Source organism: Sarcophilus harrisii, chromosome 5, assembly GCF_902635505.1.
Source record: "Sarcophilus harrisii chromosome 5, mSarHar1.11, whole genome shotgun sequence".
In the NCBI taxonomy this organism is placed as follows: Eukaryota; Metazoa; Chordata; class Mammalia; order Dasyuromorphia; family Dasyuridae; genus Sarcophilus; species Sarcophilus harrisii.
Window position 1 is genome coordinate 31,071,654 of NC_045430.1, and position 16,452 is coordinate 31,088,105.

At 33.4% G+C, this 16,452-nt stretch overlaps 1 protein-coding gene across 1 annotated transcript in view; it reads right to left on the reverse strand.

Moving 5' to 3' along the window:
* Nucleotides 1-16,452, reverse strand: part of LOC111721221 (POTE ankyrin domain family member A-like) — a 90,609-nt gene that overhangs the window by 63,836 nt on the left and 10,321 nt on the right. The window contains exons 5-6 of the mRNA XM_031938308.1: nucleotides 4,408-4,545; nucleotides 3,599-3,756 (exon numbers count right to left, since the gene is read on the reverse strand). Of these exons, the coding sequence (XP_031794168.1) occupies nucleotides 3,599-3,756; nucleotides 4,408-4,545 (296 nt within the window). The remainder of the gene's footprint in view (nucleotides 1-3,598; nucleotides 3,757-4,407; nucleotides 4,546-16,452) is intronic.

The window sequence follows — 16,452 nt, forward strand, 5'->3', positions numbered from 1 at the left end:
CAAGGACATCAAAAATTATTAATGAGGCTGATGTAGGACTTCAAAATCCTCAGGAATCATTGGAATCTTTGAGACATGATAAGATTGTTATAAGACTTGAAAACCCCCAGGAAGAGCCAAAACAGAGAAAGAAAATTACAGAGTAATTTCCCTAATAAATATCATACAAAATTTTAAATTAAATATTAGCACAGACATTATAGCTATTTATCAGTAGGATAATACTCTGTGATCATGTGAGATTGATACCAGGAATGCAGTGCAGATTCAATATCAGGAAAACTATTATCACAATCAACCATATCAATAACAAGGCCAACAGACATTATATGATAATCTCAATAGATGCAGAAAAAACTTTTGACAATATAGCATGCATTCCTATTAAAAACAATAGAGAATATAGGGATAAAGGGAGCTTTCCTTAAAATAGTAAGTAGCATCTATATAAAACCTACATCAATCATTATTTGTAATGGAGAGAAAGAAGCTGAACACATTCCCGGAGGTAAGATCAGCGGTCAAACAAGGATGACCATTATCACCACTATTATTCAACTACAAAGGCTGGCTTTCACAATAAAATAAGAAAAGAAATGAAATTAGGAAATAAAACTATCACTCTTTGTTGATAATATGATTATATATTATATGATTATATATTTATATATGATTATATATTTAGAGGATCCTCGAAAACTATCCAAAAACCTACTAGAAAAAATTCTCAGCTTTTGCAAAGTTGCAGCATATAAAATAAACCCAAATAAATGATCAGCAATTCTATATATTACTGACAAAGCCCATTAGCAAGAGATAGAAAAAGAAATTCCATTTAAAATAACAATATTTCAGTTTCAGGGACGAGAAGTGCTAGAAATGATGAAATGCACATTTAAAGAAGGATTTTTTTTGTCATGTTACGGTATTTATGTGGTATAAAATATTTTCTGAGGTAGAGATCAATGAGTACAATAGCTATATAAAAATTAATTCAAATTAAAGATACTAAAAATTGAATTAACACAGAAACAAAGTGTTTTATCATAGGTGGAATTTCAGATGGCAATCCAAACTTTTCCAAACAAAAGGAAAGAGATTCAAAGAGATGAAAAAGTTTGTGTTAGAGCCAGGACTAGATCACTAGCAGGTCCTGCCTGGCCTGTTCTGTCTATATTACAGCATTGTCTAAGTTGAAAAGGATATTGTTTCCGTATTGGCATTTGTTATTCAGCAGCTCATAGTATTAACCATGATATGTATTGGAAAGTGAAATTATGCAATTAATATTATGGTTGGAAAAAAAATTGAGTATGTTTTCAGAGAGCAGAGGGGAAAAAAGGGCTTTTGGAATTAAATGTTATGGAAAAATTGTGACTTTTTTCCATAACCCTTTATTAAAATATCAAAGTCACCAATAAAAATAACTAGGGAATGTTTAATACCCCAATATAATAAGTTATCAAAGTATCACAAAACTTATAAATTAGGAATTTTTGGCAAAATTTGCAATTCACAAAAAATTCACAATTAAATGCAAAAATTAATGGCAAGACAGCAAGATGTGCATTCTGGGAATGTTGAAAAGGACTTCCAGGGTCAAGACCAGGCTCTAGCACACTTATTCTTCATGATATCTGGTTCACTTTGAATATGTAATTTATAGGAAAACTTATTATGTAAAGGGTCCTCTATTAGTAAAACTCAAGGGAAAAAAGATCTTCACCTAATTATTGCTCTAAGTTTTGCCCCCAAATAATCAATATTTGAAATTTATGATGATAAATCAGTCACTCTTCAAGTTCAAAAGAATGTAATGTGTAAAAGATGATGATAATAAAAGACAAATGTAATGATGGATTAAGCTATGTTATTATTACTACTACACTTGCCTATCAAATAATGAATTTTATCCAAGTTTTGATGAACAGAAAATAAAGTGGACCAAATAAATGTCTTATGGCAGAAGATGAGTATTTCAGGGAAAGTAAATATATTTTATAATAGCAAATTATAATCAACTTAGTTATACCCCTAATTCTTTTAACCACTTAAAATTCTTACATTAATACATTTTTGCATAAACTAAAATTTTGCTTTGTATTGGAAGTATTATTGGGTACTGTACATTTGCAGAATTGATGTATATTCTGATACCTTCCTTGAACATATCTATGGATACCTCTGCAATTGTATTTATATTTAATTCTGTTACAGACTATAACTTTTTATTTATTGATTTCTTCACAGACACCTTGTCAATGAGATTATTAATATAATAATTTCATTAAAATTGGAGTAAGAATTTTTAAAAAACCATTAAAAATTTTTAATATAATTAACATAACATATACTAGATTTTTAATGGATAAAATTTTACTTTTCCCCATTTTTTAATGCTTGTCACAACAATTTTATATATGTAATCAGAGATCTATTTTACAAATTAATAAAACAAGAAAAAGTGAGGATCAATTTTCACCTCACTGCTAATTTAAAATATTTTGTTGGAAAAGTACATTTTTAGGCAGTAGTAAGATGTACTCAAAATTAAACACTGCTTTTTCTGCCATTGTGATTTATCATTTATTCCATAAGGAAAGGTTTACATAACCCATCTCTTTCTGGTAGTGTAATGTTCAGTAGTTAAAAGTGCTTGACACTCTATGCTTTCCTGCTTTCATCACCATTCAAATAAGAATCACGAAAATAACCATACTATCTTTCTCCGATAGTAATGTTTAAATATCTTTGAACAAAAATAATCTTATAAACGTAAGATAAATTTATTATTGTTAGCTTAGGTTATTAAATTTTCAAATGGCCCAGCTAGCAGACCAAAGTGTTAGAAGCACAACAAGAGAATGCTCTCTCTTCTAGAGTTTAACTACCTGAAAAAGATAGTAGCAAAGTTTTCTGAGAGTCAGATTTGAGGTGGGCATATATGAAAATATCTGTAGAAAATGTAGGATCATATGCATTAGTGTTCAAACCTGATCCTCTGTTCCCTGGTCCCCTTAATTCTTATGACTTTTTCATTTTCATTAGTTTGTATCAAGGGAAAGCTTTATGAATGTTGTAAAATTTTGAAAACATTTAAAATGTGCTTCCAAAACTTGGATAAATGATTTACAGAGTTCCAAAAAAGAATTAAGTCACAGCTCTTCTGCTGTAAATTGTTCTGTCAGTCAATCAACTAATCTACCTAGATTCATTCATAGGTAATATGCATTATTATTTATTTACCCCACATTTAAGAATAAAAACCATCATACTGCCAAATATAATATTTAATATTTTTAAGAGTTAAAGAGTTTTCATTTGGTTAAACATGTTTAGAATAATTTAGAAATCAGAAAATTGATAATGCAGGCTAACTAATTTTATTCTGGATAAAACAGACAACAATAATACAAACACTGTTTTTGCAGTTTCAGAGTAGATCTACAAGAGTAAATCATTAACCAAAGATAAAGCAGTTCCTATTGCTTTAAAATATAAAATGAAAATAGAAAAAAAAAACAGAGAACATATGAATTATAAGATTGCTCTTCATTATTTTTTAAATTAACTATTTATTTGGGTTTGTCAATTCTACCTTTTTTGTCCAGGGATGATGCACCCAAAGCAAATTCAGTATCAGAAGGCTTCTCTGAACAGCTGATTTGGGGTGGACAAAGCTTCTCTTTCTCAAATTGTTTCTTCTGTTGTTCAATATATTCTTCCTGTTTTTCAATTTGTTTGTGATAAATATGTCTAAAATAAAAAGTAAAACATAATAAGGTTACATCAACCAAAATAAAAATTATATGTAACAACAAGTATTTGTGTATCTCAAATCTTTATTAAAACAATAAAAAACTAATTAAATCTGTAGAACAAAACTAATCATTCAGTCAAGATGTAATACACGGGAGCCACTTGACAGTGGTTGCTTGGAGATCCAACCCAAAATGGATCTCCTCTTGTGAAAGGATGATACAAGGAGACTGAGAGGCAGTTGTTGTTCTCTGACCTCTCTGACTGAGAGACCGTTGCATTGTCTGACCTCTCTCCTCTTCCCTCTGCCTCCAATTTATCTCATTTCCAGTCCACAGTCAGCAAAGGCTGCCCTGCAACCCCTTCAGATGCTATGATCCACAGCTGTGGAGACTCTAGGAGAATTGACCTGTCCCTTAACAATCCTTAAATATGAAACAAGTAGAGGCCTGTCCTCAAGAGGTTGCTTGTTTGTCTGGGGATATTCTGAAGCATGTGGCAGTTCTCAGAGCTGGAGTTTGCCAGGGTATTTGCCAGACAGTTATTATGTTATGCAACTATAAAAGCCACATTCACTCTCAGTTTTATGGAGGAAAATGCTTTTAGGTAAAAAGATATAAAAACAATTAGAATTATGTTAACACTTACAGGGGATAACCATACTGCTCAGCATATGTATAAGCTGTCCATCCACTTTCATCTCGTAGGGTATAATCAGCATTATTTTGAAGAAGAAGAGTGACCAACCCTAAACTTTCCATACTGACAGCAATCATAAGGGGTGTTCTAGAATAACAAAGAAGCAATTTGTTTTAAAAAATTTAAACTAGTCACATTTAATCATATTTTTCTGGACATACTTCAACAAGAGAATATCTCATATCCTTTAGTCTTAATACATATATGCAACATGACCATGTGGTAGTGGAGAGTATTTTTATAGTTTAAGTGCAGCATTATAAATATCAAGGAAGATCAGACAGAAAGAAGAGACAACTTTTTGTCTCCTTTTAATTTTAGTAGGAATAATGTAATTTAACATAATAGAAAAAAGAGAGTATGAAAAAGTGTTGGTATTTGTCTACTCCACCATACCAGTGCTCAGTTTCTACCTATGGTTACTGAGGTGGGGGCTTGTTGGTGGCTTGCTTCCTGACATGGACTAGGCTCCCTTCCTGCTAATTTTCTAAGTTTCTTATTCTCACAGATTATTTCTCTCTTGTCTTTTTGATGATTCTACTGTGCCCAGATTTGTTTTGGAAGCTATTTCATGTTTCTTTGGAGGTGAATATGGGATAGTTACACTGATTTCCTGCTTATTCCTCTAGCTCACCTCCCAGAAGTTATTCAAAATTATATGTATTCTTTTCAGATCCTACTACAATTAAGATTAAATCCAACAAAGAACAGTGGGGAAAAAAAAGCATAAAAATTAATTGAAAACTAAATAATCCAGCCCTAAAAAATAAGACCAAATCATCAGAATCAATGCTAAATCAAGTCAATGAATGGAATCTGGAGTAATAGAACCCATAAATATTCAGAGTGTAATAATTTTCCAACTTAAGATATCTTGGAAGGAATTCAGTAAAGGTCTGGCTCAATTGGGTGGAAGGAAAAATGGCCCAGTACAGTCAAGGAATCTAAAGGGAGGCTCTTATCAAAAATATAAGTGTTGGCTACTCTGTTCTGGTTCAGAAGGCCAGTGCCTCAGCAGAATAGATGTGAGCTCTTCAACATAACTACAAAAAATTGTGAAACCCCACACCAAAGTTTAACTGGCGGCACTTGGCCAGGCCACCCAGTGCAGTATGAAACCTCTAGCAATCCTGGCCCCAGCACAATCAGTAAGAGGTCCCTGTCCCTGTACAAAAGAAGATTGGAACAATATCTCCTATGCCCTAGGAGCAGAAGTCAACTTTTTAAAAGGAGCAAAATAAGAGTTCTGGTCATAGAAATCTAGGGAAGATCAGAATAGAGAATCAGAAGAGGACAGAAAAGACATATGTCTTCTTAAAATGGGATATGAACTGATCTAATGACCTCAATGTCAAAAAGCTCTCTGTGAAGAATTTGAAAAAGATCTTAAAAGAGAAAGAGAAGAAAAATAGGGAAAAGAAAGGAGAGCTCTGCAAGAGAATAATGAAAGTTGTTTTTGGGAAATCCAACAAGTTGGGAAAGCACAGAAAGTGACTGAAAAAATCCAGAAGAATTAATCTAAAAATTATTGGACTGCCTGAAAAAAAAAAAAGAACCTGGTTAATAACACCATTCAAATACTCATTGAGAAAACTGAAAGGAATATTATAGCTAATTTCCAGAATGATCACATCCAAGGAAAAATGCTACAAGCAGCCAGAAAGAAACAGTGACCCTTTCTAATCCCACATTAAAGGATTAGAGGGCCTGGACATTCTGGAAGGCAAGGATCATGGGCTACGCCAAGAACAACTGCCCCACAAAATTAATCATTACCATTTTTGGGGAAAAGATGAAAATCCAACTAAATGATTTTCAATCATTTCTGATAAGACCATCAGAGCTGTACAGAAAATTGTACTTTCAAATCAAAGATTCAAGAAAAGTATAAAAGGATAAATGGAAGAAGAAAAACACCTATGTTTTAAACATTAAACGGTTTAAATCTCTACATGGGAAGATGATACATATAATTCTTGAGAACTATTTCTTTTTCAGGGCAGTTAGAAGTGTGTAGATATAACTTGATTTTAATATGATATAAAAAGTGATTAGGAGTAGAAAAGAAATTATACTAGTAGAAGAGGAAAGGGAAGTCACAATAAAATAAAGTACATCATATGAAGATTCACCAAGACTTATTACCTTTAAAGGAAATAAGGGAGGGAGATGAGCATTGTTTGAACTATAATCACATGGGATTTGGCTCAGAAAGAATAACATGCATATTTAGTATGGTATGGAAATTTTTCTCATCCTACAGAGAAGGAGGAGGAGAAAGGGACAAGGAAAAGAAGAAAGAAACAGAAAGGAGGGCAGAATGAGAAGGAGAAAGGAGAAGAAAGAGGGACTTGATAAAAGGGAGGTCAGTTTGAGAGATGGCGGTTAGAAGCAAAACACTTGAGGAAGTTAAGGGCGAAAAAAGAGAAATGTAAAACCTGTGAAAAATAGAATGGTGGAAAAACAGTTAGTAACCTTAATTGTGAATGTGAATGGAATGAAGTCTCTCATATAATGAAAGCACATAGCAAGAAACACCTTTGAAGCAGAATAATAAACAGAGTAAAGGGAAAAGGCTGGAACAGAATATAACATACTACAGCTTAAGAAGAAAAAAAGCAGGAATAGCAATCCTGGTCTCAAATCAATTTGAAGTAAAAATAGATCGAATTTAAAAGAGAAGAAAAGGGAAATTATGGAGGGTGGAGCCACGATGGCAAACAGTAGACAGATCTTTGCTTGAGCTCTTTCTGGTTTCCCTCAGAATCAACATCAAATTAAGCCTCTGAATGGGTTTAGGAGTGACAGAACCCACAAATATTTGGAGTATTACAAATTTCCAGGAGAAGGACTTCAGGTAAGGTTTGTCTCAATAGGCAGGGGTATAGGGGTGTGTGTGTGTGTGTGTGTGTGTGTGTGTGTGTCCCAGGAGGTGCCTGCAGGGAGTCTCAGATCTGAGAGGACCCATACCCAGGAAATGTAATGAGAAGCTCTTAGACAAAATACTTGGCTTCTCTGTTCTGGTTTTAAAGTCAGTGAATTAGCAGATTTACTGTGATACCTCCAACACAACCACACAAAACAAATAGTAAAACATGGGGCACTGCATCCTTTACCCTGGAAAAAGAGTCCTATTCTAATAAAGAGTTAAAAGCCAAATAATAGGCTAGGAAAATGAGCAGACAGCAAAAAAGTTTCTGATCATAAAAGATAATATGTTAACAAGGAAGATCAAAACACACACAGAAGAAGATAAAGAGTCAAAATCCCTACATCCAAAGCTCCCAAGAAAAACTAAAATTGGTCACAGGTTATGGAAGAGCTCAAAAAGGATTTTTAAAATTAAATAACATGGAGAAGAAAAATTAAAAAAAGAATTGAGAATGATGCAAAAGGAAATACAAAAAGCTAATGAGGAGAAGAATGACTTAAAAATAAAATTGGACAATTGGGAAAAAGGGTACAAAAAAAGGGTACAATGAAAATAATTCCTCAAAAATTGAAATTGAGCAAATGTAAACTAATGACTTTATGAGAAATCCAGATACAATAAAGCCAAAGCAAAAAGGGAAAAAAGAAAAAAGGAAAAATGTGAACTATCTCATTGGAAAAACACTGACCTAGAAAATAGGTCCAGGAAAGATAATTTAAATATTATGATAGTACATGAAAGTAATGGTCAAAAATCATCTTTCAAGAAATTATTAAGGAAATCTGTCCTGATATTCTAGAACCAGAGGGTAAAATATAAATTGAAAGAAAAGGCCAATCACCTCCTGAAAGAGATACCAAAATGCAAACTCACAGGAATTTATAATAAATTCTGCAACTCCCAGGTCAAGGAGAAAATATTGGAAGCATACAGGAAAAAAAACATTTTAGTTATAGTGAAGTCACAGATTCTTTATTAAAGCAGATTCTTTATTAAAGATTTAGAGGGCTGGGACTAAGATATTCGGGAAAACAATGGAAACAGGATCAAAACTATCACCTATCCAGCAAAACTGAGTATAATCCTTCGCAGGAAAAGGCAGTCTTTAAATGAAATGGAGGATTAAAAACATTTGTGATGAAATGGCCAGAGCTGAATTGTAAATCCAATTTTCAAATACAGAACTCTGGAGAAGCATACGAGTTAATCAGGAAAGTGATATCATAAGGGACTCAATAAGGTTTATCTATTTATATTCCTACATGGGAGGATGATACTTGAAACTCATTAGAACTTTTTCATTATTATGGTAGTTAGAAGGAGCATATATAGACAGAGGGCACAGGTGTAAGTTGAGTACAAAGGGATAATATGTGAAAAAAAAATGAAATTGGGGGTGGGTGGGTGGATCCAAGATGGCAGAGAGGAGAAATCTTTTTCTGAGCTCTCCCCTCCAAATAACAGCAAATCTAGCCTTTGAAATGGTTTTGGAGTGATAGAACCTACAAATATTGGAATTGTAACAAATTTCTAGTAGGAGATAATTTCAAAGATCTTCAGAAAAGGTCTGTTTCAATCAACATGGAGGGAGATGGACCAAGCACAGGCTGACCCAGGACAGGTGGGCTGAGCACAAGCAAAGAATGCAGGTTGTGCACAGTCCTAGGGTAGTATGCGATCTGCATGCCAGAGAATCTACTGGGAAGAATCTACAGCAGTGTTGACTGGTTGCAAGCCAGTAGATCATCAGACTAAGACTTCCAAACCAAATAGAAAAGGCAAATAGTGAGCCCATAAATACCAGAATTTCACAGGACCTGGCCATGCCAACCCACCACCAAAAATTAGTCAACTCTGACCCAGCACAGCCACTGCCACCTGTAAAGAAAGCTTGAACAATCTGCCCTTTGCCCTTTTTAGGGCAGATGCTAACTTTTTTTTTAAATGAACAAGAAAGCAAAAAGAATTTTAAGTATAAATAGATTTTATAGAGAAAGAGAAGAACAGATTTCAAACCCTGAGGACACTAAAAAGCAGATCGTCTCTAAATGAAGTCCCAAAGTGATATAAATTGGTCCCCATCTTACAAGGATCTCTTGGAATAATTCAAAAGGATCTTAAAAGAGAACTAGAAGAAAAATGGGAAAAAGAAATGAAAACTTTGTGAGAGGATTTGGAAAAGGAAATGCAGAAATTACCTGAAGAAAACTCCTTACAAAATAGATTAAGTGAAATGGAAAAAGCATATAACAAAATAGATGTGACAAAATAGAAAAAAGAAAACTCCCTAAAAAACAGAATTTGTGAAATGCAAAAAGAAAACAACCCTGTGAAAAACAGAATTTGTGAAATGAAAAAAACAATCCATAAAAAAACCATAATTCATCTAAAAATTCAATTGGCCAAATACAACCCCCCCAAAAAAACTAAGAAAGGTAACTGAAGAAAATAATTCACTAAAAATTGGAAGTGAACAAATGGAAATGAATGACTCAAGGAGATCAAGAATCTGTCAAGCAAAACCAAAAATAAATGAAAAAAAAATAGAAGAAAATACAAAATACCTTATCAGAAAAACAACTGTCCTGGAAAAAACATCTAGGAGAGACAATCTAAGGTTTATTGAACTTCCTGAAAAGCATGATGAAATAAACAAAACAAAAAAAAAAGAGCCTAGGCATTATCTCTCAGGAAATCATCAGGGAAAAGCCCTGATGTCCTAAAATTAGAAGATAAAATAGTCATTGAAAGAATTCACCAATCACTTCCTAAAAGAGACCCTAAAAATAAAATTCCAAGGAATATCATAGCTACATTTCAGAACTAATGGTCCAAGGAAAAATAATGTAAGCAGCCAAAAAGAAACAAATCAAATATTGAAGAGCCACAATCAGATAACCCAAGACCTTGCAGTGTAGAATCTGATAAAAGGCAAAAAACCTCAGAATGCAGCCACGAATAAACTATCCAACTAACCCATTATTTTTTTCAAAGAAGATGATGGACATTCAATGATTCAGGTGAATCTCACCTATTTCTGATGAAAATACCAGAGATGACCAAAAAATTTGACCTCCAAATATATAACTCAGGAGAAGCATAAAAAGGTAAAAAGGGAAAAATTTTTGGAACTCTATCTCTGTTATGGGTATATTTGAAGAGTGCAGGCATAACTTGATTTTACTGTCATAATATAATAAAACAAAATAGAGGTGGAAAGAGAATTGTACTGGAAAAAAAGGAAAATGGAGGTAAAATGAGGGAAATTATATCTCATTAAGAGACAAAGAAAACTTATTATAATTGAGGGAAAGAAGGGAGAGGGATGAACATTGTGTGAATCTTGCTCTCATCATATTTGGCTGAAAGACAGAATATCATATACATATACATACATACATATATATATATAGGAAAAGTATAAGAAAGGGGAAGGGGCTATAAAGGGAGAAGGCTATATATGAGGGAAGTGGTGTCAGAAGCAAAATACTGGGGAGGAGGGAAAGGGAGAAAAGAAAGAAAAAAGCATAATTTGGGGTAAACAAGATGGCAGAAAATACAGAATTTGTCATTTTACCATTAGGTAAACGTAAATGGGGTGAACTTTCCCAGTTTTATGGGGAAGTTGACAGCAGACAATTAAAAGCCAGAATTCTATAATATGTTGTTTACAAGAAACACATTTAAATCAGAATGATAATTATAGAGTAAAAGATTGGAGCAGAATCTATTATGCTTTAGATGAAGTAAAAAAAAAAAAAAAGCAGCAGTAGTAATCCTGATATCAGATGAAGCAAAAACAAAAATAAATCTAATTAAAAGAGACAAGGGAGGAAACTATCATGCTAGAGGGTACCACAGATAATGCAATAATATATCAGTACTAAAATATGCACCAAGTGGTATAGCATCTAAATTCCCAAAAGTTAAGAGAACTGCAAAAAGACAGACAGCAAAAGAATACTAGTGGGAGATCTCAGCCTTGATCTCTCAGAACTACATAAATCAAACCACTAAATAAAAAAGAAGTTAAACAGGTAAATAGCATTTTTAAAAAGCTAGGTATGATAGATCTTTGGAGAAAATTGAATGGAGCTAGAAAGGAGTAAACTTTATTTCTCAGGGGTTCATGGAACCTATACAAAAATTGACAATATATTAGGGCATAAACACCTCAAAGATAATTGCAGAAAGGCAGAAATAGTAAATACATTTTTTTTTTCCAGATAACAGTGCAAAAAATTGCATTCAATAAAAGGCTAGGGTAAAAAAGACCAAAAATTAATTGGAAACTCATAAATAATCTCATTCTGAATGAATAGGTAAAATAACAAATCATAGAATCAAATTTTTTATTAAATTCATCCAAGAGAATGACGAGGAAACATACCAACATTTGAGGGATGCAGACAAAGCAGTTATTAGGGAAAATTTGATATCTCTAGATGCTTACTTGAATAAAATAAATAAAGAGAAGATCAATAGATTGGGCTTGCAACTAAAAAAGCTAGAAAAATAGCAAATTAAAAACCCTCAATTTAATACAAAATTTGAAATTCTGAAAATAAAAGGGGTGATTAATAAAATTGAAAGAAAACTATTGAATTGATAAATAAAACTAAGAGTTGGTTTTATGAAAACACCAATAAAATAGATAAACCTTTAGTTAATTTGATTAGAAAAAGGAAAGAGGAAAATCAAATTGTTAGTTTCAAAAATGAAAAGGGAGAACTTTCCACCAATGAAAAGGAAATTACAGGAATAATTAGGAGTTATTTTGCTATATGTCAATAAATTTTATAATCTAAGTGAAATGGAGAAGTATCTACAAAAACACAGATTTCCCAGGTTAACAGAAGAGGAACTAAATTAGTTAAATAGTCCCATTGTAGAAAAAAAGAAATAGAACAAGGTATTAATCAACTCCCTAAGAAAAAATCTCCAGGGCCAGAGGGATTTACAAATTCTACCAAACATTTAAAGAACAATTAATTCCAATACTTGACAAACTATCTGTAAAAATAGGGAAAGAAAGAGTCCTACCAATTTCCTTTTAATGCAAAGATATGGTGTTGACACCTAAACCAGGAAGGGTGAAAATAGAGAAAGAAAAATATAGACCAATTTCCCTAATGAATATTGATGCAAAAATATTAAATAAAATATTATCAAAGAGATTACAGAAAGTCATCTCCAGGATAATAAACTATAACCAAGTAGGATTTATACCAGGAGAGCAAGGCTAGTTCAATATTAGAAAAAACTATTAGCATAATTGACTATATCAATAACCAAACTAACAAAAATCATATCAAAAAGCATTTGATAAAATGCAACTCCTATTCCTATTAAAAAACAATAGAGAGTAGAGGAATAAATGGGCTTTTCCTTAAAATGATCAGTAACATCTATTTAAAACCATCAACAAGCACCATATCTACTGAGAACAAACTATAATCCATTCCTAGCATGATCGGGGTGAAACAAGGTTGTCCACTATCACCATTGCTATTTAATATTTTATTAGAAATGTTAGATTTGGCAATAAGAGAAGAAAAAGAGATTAAAAGAATCAGAGTAGGTAATGAGGAAACCAAATTATCATTCTTTGCAGATGATATGATGGTATTCTTAGAGAAACCTTGAGAGTCAACTACAAAACTACTAGGAACAATTTGCAACTTTACCAATTTTGCAGGATACAAAATAAAGCCACATAAATCATTAGCATTTTTGTATAATACCAACAAAGTCTAGCAGCAAGAGATATAAAGAGAAACTGCATTCAAAATAACTGTTGATAGTATAAAATATTTGGGAATCTATCTGCCAAGGGAAAGTCAGGAACTATATGAACACAACTATAAAACACTTTCCACAGAACTAAAGTCAGATCTAATCAGCTGGAAAAATATCAAGGGCTCATGGGTAGGCTGAGTAAAAATAATAAAAATGACAAAACTACCTAAATTAATCTACTTTTTTTAGTACCATACCAATCAAACTTCCAAGAAATTTATTTTACAGATCTAGAAAAAATAATAACAAATTTCATCTGGGAGAACAAAAGATCAAGAATTTCAAGGGAATTAATGGAAAAAAAAATGCCAACAAAGGTGGCTTAGCTGTGCCAAACCTAAAACTATATAATAAAGCAGTGGTCATCAAAAGTATTTGGTATTGGATAAGAAATAGAGTAGTTTCAGTGTATTAGGTTAGGATCACAGGACAAAATTGTCAATAACTATAGCAATCTAGTGTTTGACAAACCCAAAGACTCCAGGGTTTGGGATAAGAATTCACTATTTGACAAAAAGTGCTGGGAAAATTGGAAACTAGTATGGCAGAAACTAGGCATTGACCCACACCTAAACTATATTCTAAAACAAGGTCAAAATGGGTTCATGATTTAGGCATAAAGAGTGATATTATGGACTTCTGGCCAAGATGGCGGAGAGGAGGCACACAGCTGTGTAAGCTCCGCATTTTCTCTCAGAATCCATCTCATTACAAGCCTCTGAATTAATGCTTGACTGAAAAAAAAAACTCACAAATAGTTACCAAGAGAAGACATCCTTGAGATTTGCCAGGAAAGGTCTGTCTTTGCTTGAGGGTGGGATGGTTTTAGATCGGGGACAGGCTGAGGGCAGCAGCAGTGAGAGCTTGGCAGGCAGCTCACAGCCAAGCAGACCAGAGGGGAGTGGGGTGTGATCTCAGCCATCTCTGAGGGGAGAGCTTTGCTACAGGATTGGATACTTTGCCCCGACAGCAAGCCAGCAGACAAGCAGAGAAGTTAAAAACACAGTGGGTAAAGAAGACAACCTCAAACAGCTGGAGTCTCTTGGGACCTGGCCACCTCTCCCCCACAGTGTCTCAGCACACTCTCTATGCTCTCAGAGTGTAGGCACAGCACAGCCATCGCTGTCCTGCTAGTGCCTCGCTGCTGCCCCCCACACTCTGTAGAGGAAGCTTGGTAACACCACCCAGTCCAAAAAAGAAAGATTTCTTTTCTTTTTTTTCTTTTTTCTTTCCTAGTTTGTCTCTGATTCTTCTCTGACAAAATGAGCAAAAAATTGAAACGGACCTTAACCACTGACAGCTTCTATATGGATAGGGAGCAGACTCTAAACCCTGAGGAGACTAAAAACAGACTGTCTCCAGGTGAATCCCCACAGGAGGAGATCATCTGTTCTTCAGCACAGATGAATCTCATAGAAGAAATTAAAAAGGCTCTCACAAGAGAGCTAGAAGAAAAATGGGAAAAGGAGAGGGAGGCTTGGCAAGAGAGTCTGGAGAAGTCATCCCACTCATTTAAAGACAGAGTGGATAAAGAAATCAAATCCTTGAAAAATAGGATCAGTGAACTGGAAACATAAAATAGCTCTCTAAAAAATAAAATTTGCGAAATGGAAAAAAATTCCATAGGACAAAACAACTCAATTGGACAATTAGAAAAAGATATTTAAAAAGTGTGTGAAGAAAATACTTCATTGAAAATCAGAATCAAACAAATGGAATTGAATGACTCGAGGAGACAACAAGTATCAGTCAAGCAAAACCAAAAAAATCAAACAATGGAAAAAAATGTGAAATACCTTCTTGGGAAAACAACAGACCTGGAAAATAGGTCTAGGAAAGACAATCTGAGAATTATTGGACTCCCAGAAAAATATGATGAAAAAAAGAGCTTGGATACTATTTTCCAGGAAATTATCAAAAGAAGAAATTATCCCAGAAGTCATAGAAACAGAGGGTTAAAATCGACATTGAAAGAATTCATCGATCACCTACTGAAATGGATCCTAAAATCAAACACCAAGAAATATAGTGGCCAAATGAACCCTCAGACAAAGGAAAAAAATACTGCAAGCGGCTAGAAAAACCCAATTTAAATATAGAGGAGCCACAATAAGGATTACCCAGGATCTAGCAGCATCCACATTAAAAGATTGAAGGGCCTGGAATATGATATTCTGAAAGGCTAAGGAACTCAGTATGCAACCAAAAATAACTTACCCAGCCAGAATGAGCATCTTTTTCCAGGGAAGAAGATGGACATTCAAGGAAATAAGTGAATTTCACCTATTTTTGATGAAAAAAACCCAGAACTATTGAATCAATTAATAAAACTAAGAGTTGGTTCTATGAAAAAACCAACAAAATAGACAAACTCTTAGTAAATCTGATTTGAAAAAGGAAAGAGGAAAATCAAATTGTTAGTCTTAAAAATGAAAAGGGAGAACTTGCCACTAACGAAGAGGAAAGTAGAGCAATAATTAGGAGTTACTTTGCCCAACTTTATGCAAAAGAAATTTGACAACTTAAATGAAATGGAAGAATACCTTCAAAAATATAGCTTGCCAGATTAACAGAGGAAGAAGTAAATATCCTAAACAGTCCCATTTTAGAAAAAGAAATAGAACAAGCTATTAACCAACTTCCTAAAAAAAAATCCCCAGGACCAGATGGATTTACATGTGAATTCTACCAAACATTTAAAGAACAATTAACTCCAATGCTATATAAACTATTTGAAAAAACAGGGATTGAAGGAGTCCTACCAAACTCCTTTTTACAACACAGACATGGTATCAGGTAGGTTGAAAACAGAGAAAGAAAATTATAGACCAATCTCCCTAAAGAATTTTGATGCTAAAATATTAAATAAAATTTTAGCAAAAGGATTACAGAAAATCATCCCCAGGATAATACACTATGACCAAGTAGGATTTATACCAGGAATGCAGGGCTGGTTCAATATTAGGAAAACTATTAGCATAATTGACTATATCAATAGCCAAACTATGATTATCTCAATAGATGCAGAAAAAGAATTTGATAAAATCCAACCTCCATTCCTCATAAAAATAGTTGAGAGTATAGGGATAAATGGACTTTTCCTTAAATAGTCAGGAGCATATATTTAAAACCATCAGTAAGCATAATAAGCAATGGAGAAAAACTGAAAACTTTCCCAGTAAGATCTGGAGTGAATCAAGGTTGCCCACTATCACATTATTCAATATTGTATTAGAAACTCTAGCCTAGGCAATAAGAGTTGA